This window comes from Lactuca sativa, chromosome 3, assembly GCF_002870075.4.
Source record: "Lactuca sativa cultivar Salinas chromosome 3, Lsat_Salinas_v11, whole genome shotgun sequence".
Lineage (NCBI taxonomy): Eukaryota > Viridiplantae > Streptophyta > Magnoliopsida > Asterales > Asteraceae > Lactuca > Lactuca sativa.
Window position 1 is genome coordinate 181,469,216 of NC_056625.2, and position 5,983 is coordinate 181,475,198.

Consider the following 5,983-nt stretch of genomic DNA (forward strand, 5'->3'; position numbering starts at 1 on the left):
GTTGTAAGTCTCGTTCTAAAACTATGAATAATTGCATGCATGTCCTTTGTTTTCTTTTGTTTGTAATTTAAAAGAGTGTGTGTTCCTAGAAAATCTCATATTTTCTATTTTATGAAAAATTATAGTCTTAAAACCCTAAGGCTAGAGTGGTGATAGTAATGTACAAAAATGAAGCGTAGTTTTATATTTTATAAAACCAGTGAAGTATATACTTTTTTTGTAAATCCAAAGTAACGTTGTTAATACCTATGTGAGTCGTTACAACCATGCTTGATGTTATTGATATGCTTGTCATAACGTTCTTCAGGCGTCAGTTTCGATAAGATATTTGTCACCCTAAACTGGCCCTGTCTAGCTTTAGCGAACAACCACTACAAGAAAAATAGCCTTTTACGACGCGCAAACCACGACACTCATTGATTTATGTTACGCAAAGGAGAGTGACGTTCAAAAATTGTCATCTCTTCAAAAAATTTAAGGATTTAGGTCACGCATTATTGCGTGCCCTTAAAATAACGTCATACGAGAAAAAAAATTAAAAACACGGAGGGCGCTGTATCTTAAATGGGCGTCGTTTATGAGTGTCGCAATATAATTTTAATGAAAAGCGCGTTTAGTAGATAGGGGGAAAATGAAAACCCTAAAATTTTGAACACCCGCCTTCTTTTTTATCCTCCACTTTTGCTTCCTTCTTGCCCTAATTACGATCCTTTCTTCCTCCTCCATAGATTCGACTGCCGCCTTGCCTAGTTATCGACACTCCTTCCTTCATTCCTCACTTGCCTTCTTCGCCTGACAATATCTCAAGAAGTACAACTCCGAAAGCGTACAAGTCGGACTTCTGTGTCGGAACTCTGGTAGACTAAAATTCAGGCGACATGTAGCCTCATGTGCCCTAGAATTTCACGAATCTTGAATTTGGCCTACTTGAATCTCGTTCCAAGCTTAAACTTAAACCCTTTTAGCATAGCTACTCTCTTTTACGAGCCTTCAACAAGAACCATGATTTCATTTGAGTCAGCAATGAAGCGCTTAGGTGGCGAAGTTTTAACAACAGAAAATGCACGCGAATTCTCTTCTGCTGCAAAGGGAGAAACACTTGAAGTTAGTGCCTTCTTTCATCTTCTTTCTCTCATTCTGAGTTTATTTATTTATTTATTTATTTATTTATTTATTTATTTATTTATTTTGATTCATATTCTATTAGAACTGTGGATGGGTATTCAGATATAATTGTAATGAGGCATTTTGAAAGTGGTGTTGCCAGAAGAGCAGCGATGACAGCTAACATTCATGTTATCAATGTTGGGGATGGTTCAGGTCAGCATCCTTCTCAAGCTCTTCTTGATGTGTACACCATTGAAAGAGAGATAGGAAAGCTGTATGGAATCAAAGTCGAACTTGTTGGGGATCTTGCAAATGGGCGAACAGTTCGCTCTCTTGCATATCTTTTAGCCAAATACAATGATGTCAAGATCTACTTTGTCTCTCCGGAAGTTGTAAAGATGAAGGTATGCAGTTATTATATATTATATTATATGTATCTGAAAAGAATGTGTGAATGTCTTGATGGATTAATTTAGGAGGACATCAAAGAGTACTTAACATTAAAGGGAGTTGAATGGGAAGAAAGTGCTGATTTGAAGGAAGTGGCATCGAAATGTGATGTGGTGTATCAGACTCGCGTCCAGAAGAAACATTTTGGAGAGAGAAGCGATCTTTATGAGGAAGCTCATGGGAAATACATTATTGATAGAGATGTATTGGGTGTGATGCAGAAACATGCCATTTTCATGCATCCTCTCCCTAGGCTTGATGAGGTACAAATTCTTGTCTTGTTTTTGTTTTTAGTTTTATGTATAATATAATATAATTAAGTAGAGTTTTGTTTGTGAATTGTAGATAACAGTGGATGTAGATGGGGACCCAAGGGCTGCTTATTTTAGACAAGCTAAAAATGGACTCTACATTAGAATGGCTTTGCTCAAGCTCTTACTTGTCGGTTGGTGAATGGTGATTGATTGATATGCAATGGTCAATGGTCAATGGTCAATGGTCTTGGTTTGAAAGGGAGAGTCCTTTTGCTGAATAACTACACTTTCTGTCTGGTCTCGTCAAAACTGCAAGAAATTCCATTTCCATGTGTTAGATTAGATATATCACCTAAAGTCTAAAGATTGCAACTTATTAGTTAATAATTTATGCTTATGGATTTTTGGGAAGTCTTCTTGCTCTCCTGTTTAATGGTGATTTATTGTGGACATTGTTTAATGGACATTGATATTAAAGCAGACTTATTTTCATTTTTCAGTTAAATGTTGGGTTGTTGAGCACCTATGCTTCTTTGAGCACAAATCTAAGGGTATTTTTGTTATGTTAAACTTAAACCCTTTTATCAAAGTACTGTTTGGATGTGAATTGTAGTTTGGGTTGTTGATGAGACTTGAGTGTTTGTTGACTGCAGATTCTGATTCTAGCAGTGCTTCTGAAAAGGAGGTAAAAGATCTTAAGGCTTCTACTTAGTTTACTAGGGCAAAGGTAGATCTAAAGTTATCCTTTGTAGTATATGATATGAATTATCTGGAAATTGCAAGATATGTTTTTTTTTTGTCTTGGGTGGAATCTTTATGACTAGTTATATATATATATATATATATATATATATATATATATATATATATATATATATATATATATAATCTTAGAAAAAGAGACCTGCAGAAGCCAAGGCAGCTGAAGATGCTCGGAGGCGAGTGGAGGCGGAAGCTGCTGCAGAAGCAAAACGGAAAAGAGACCTGGAAAGGGAAGCAGCCAGACAAGCATTATTGAAGGTATTCTGTATTTCTATTTTGCAACATATATTTTATTATAATATATATATTATTGTACTTTTCTTCGATTGAAGAATAAATACCATATGTAACAGGTAATCAGTAACATCCATTCGAATTTCTCAATCATCCGTCTCCTGTTGTATATTTTCATCTTCCTCCATTCTCCAAATATTAGACATTAAAGGACTTCCTTTGTCTTCAATCAGATGCTAAACAAAGGTAATTACCTATGCTATCATACATTCTCTCATATTCATCAGTCATCATGTTTTCTTGAAAAGGCATAGATAGAAGAAAGCTATCACAATCCCAGAAAAAAAAAAATAGATAGAGGAAGATGTAGGAACTGAACTCATATTCATCAGTCATCATGTTTTCTCTCATATTCATTAATATATAATCTGTAGGTGTTCAACTAATATAATCTGATCACAATATAATCTAAAAAAGTTTTCTTTTTTTCATTTTTCTGTAGGTGTTCAACTAATAGTTCAGGTTGGGCTGAAAAAACCCTAGTTAGGGACTCATTACCAAATTCTATATTAAATGACTTGAGAAAAGTTGAGTAGATATTAACAAAAATAGATGAGAATCAAACTCAAAGTGGTTACAGTTTAGAACATGTTTTAAACAGCTCTGATAACATAAACATGAGAAGTGAAATGATGAAATTTGTTAGAAATGTTAGTTTACAATGTTTAAATGTATTTCCACATGACCATATTTTAAAAGAAGCTGCACTTGTTGCTGAAGAGATTTCAAACACAAAAATGAACTCCTCTAGTGTTGCTATTACTCCATGTAGGACATTGGCAAAAAGCCTCTTGAAAGTTAATCATCAGGTATGTTTATTTTGTTTATATTTAATTATTTATTCGATATAAAAATATGTTTTATATAACTGAATAGTAAATAACTAAATACATACAAGATGTACATTTATCTGGTGTTTATGCAAGAAAAGTATTTGGCATGGCATTATTATCCATTGAAGGGCTTCCATGGGTAAGAAATAAAAATCGAGATTATCTCTACTTTACAAATTACAAAAACTTTATATATATATATATATATATATATATATATATATATATATATATATATATATGTATATATATATATATATATATATATATATAATCATTTAATTTTATTTTATACGACTCACAGGATCCCAAATCAAACGCCTCACTTTTATTCTTTTGGTATGCTGAACTTGAACTTGAACTTTCAAACAACAATTCTTCTAGGAGCTCAGAATCATCATTATCACGAACATTACACATTCTTTGTTGCTTGGGATGTGGGGTAAAATTTAGTCAATTCAAAATTCAACCATCAAGTTTACAGCTGTTAAGGGCACGTCAAGGATTTAAAGAACAAATAAGGGTAATTCAGGAAACATGGATACATGGGAGTATTAATGAAAATTCTGTTGCTTCTATTTGTTGTGCTTCTTTATTTGAAGAGTTGACTTCTGCATTGGAATCTGGAATAGAAATTTTAGATCAATCTCTTTCCATGGTGCTTCCAGGTGATTTCATGATCATTTTAATTATCATATTTAATTTTGTTAGATTGTAGAATCTGTTTAGTTATTGTGGATAACATAATGGAGAAGACAAATTCATCAACTTGAATTACTATTCAACTATTATATACAAATGCTATGGAAGCATCATTAAGAAGTAGAGCTTGCAAATATTTGGAAAATTTTGGTGCAAGAATTACAGATATACCCCTTCAGTCCCAAACTCTATAATACAATTAATCAAATTCGACATCTTCATACTTCCCCTAGTAACCTTCGATGGATCATTGATGATTACTTACACAAGTAAGATCAAAATTTTAATCTGTCCTCATAGGGGTAATTGTGTCATTAGTATGAATCTTTGAAACTGAATCATGTTGTTGTGGTGTTTACAGGAAACCATCAGTGAGTGTTTGTCTGTTTGCATTATCATATTTGTTGTATGAAATCCATGTTACACATGACATGTCAGCAGCTAGAAGAATTTACTTTCATGCCATTCACTCATGTCCATGGTAATATAACATCTTCATCTTTTACAATTTCAAATTTCAAATTTCAAAATTCAAAATATTTGGTTATCGGATTTGTTGGAAGTTATGCGTGAGAAAGAGATGAATGTGAGGACTGATGTATATGAAATCCTTTTGCAAGATGAGATGGATGTGTCCAAATAACTTTAGGTAAAAAAGGTATTGTATTGTATACTACATAATATTCATCAAACTTTGCATGGATTTGACTTTTGTTGATGTAGGAACTGAACTCGGAGTCGGTTATACCTAGAGGTTTCCTCGAATGGAAAGCGACCATGGATTCTTGGGGTTCCAAAATGATATCTGCTATAGAGGTGAAGTGATTTTGCATCATAATTTCTAATATTACAGGATATAATTCAAAATTCAATTTCCTCAAGCTGTTGCTGAAATTACAACAATTGGTTCCACTGAGGTCACTTTTTATCTTGGACATGTGACACATAAGTAAATGGTTAAGGTCATAGAAATGTAATATTCGTTAATTTTCACTTATCCTAACCAAACTTTATTTCGTACTTATTATACTTTGGTTTTGATTTTATGTGGCGTGTTATCTAACAATCCAAGAGCTACCCCAATTTGTTGATGTTTGAATTATATGTTTCTAGATTGCAGGGTCCGCATCTTCTTGCTCCAACAGGGAGTAACCTTGAATGCCATGGGAAAGAGGGTACTGTGTTTGTGGGATAAAATTATGACAAGTAGATTCTCTGGAGAGGACCCGAAGCCTTTCATTCCATGACAAGTACAAACAAGGCCTTGTTATCGGTTGTAAGTATTGTATTTCTAGCACCCATTTTATCAATTTAGCCACTCAATGTAACAGCCCAGATTTCCAGGTATTATTTATTCATATATCTTTGGTATTTTGTGAGGGGAGTCGGCGAGTTGGAGCTCAAACTCGCCGAGTAGGATCGCGGTTTTGGACGCGGGTTCGCGCCTGGACTCGGCGAGTCTGTGCTGTTTAATGAAACCCTAATTTCCTGGTCCTAAGCCCTATTTAAAGGACCTTATGGCCTTTCATTGCGGCTACCTTCGACCTTGAGAGCACCAGAGCAGCTGAGAGTTCTTGTGAG

At 34.1% G+C, this 5,983-nt stretch overlaps 1 protein-coding gene and 1 pseudogene across 1 annotated transcript; both read left to right on the plus strand.

Moving 5' to 3' along the window:
• Positions 1-888: 888 nt before the first annotated feature.
• LOC111909407 (aspartate carbamoyltransferase 1, chloroplastic) lies at positions 889-2,115 on the plus strand. Its single transcript, XM_023905228.3, has 4 exons — positions 889-1,105; positions 1,198-1,511; positions 1,584-1,820; positions 1,903-2,115. The coding sequence occupies exons 1-4, from the start codon at positions 889-891 to the stop codon at positions 2,008-2,010; spliced, it is 876 nt and encodes a 291-aa protein (XP_023760996.2). The 3' UTR covers positions 2,011-2,115.
• Positions 2,116-3,484: 1,369 nt separating this feature from the next.
• Positions 3,485-5,597, plus strand: LOC111909406 (uncharacterized; annotated as a pseudogene).
• Positions 5,598-5,983: the final 386 nt, after the last annotated feature.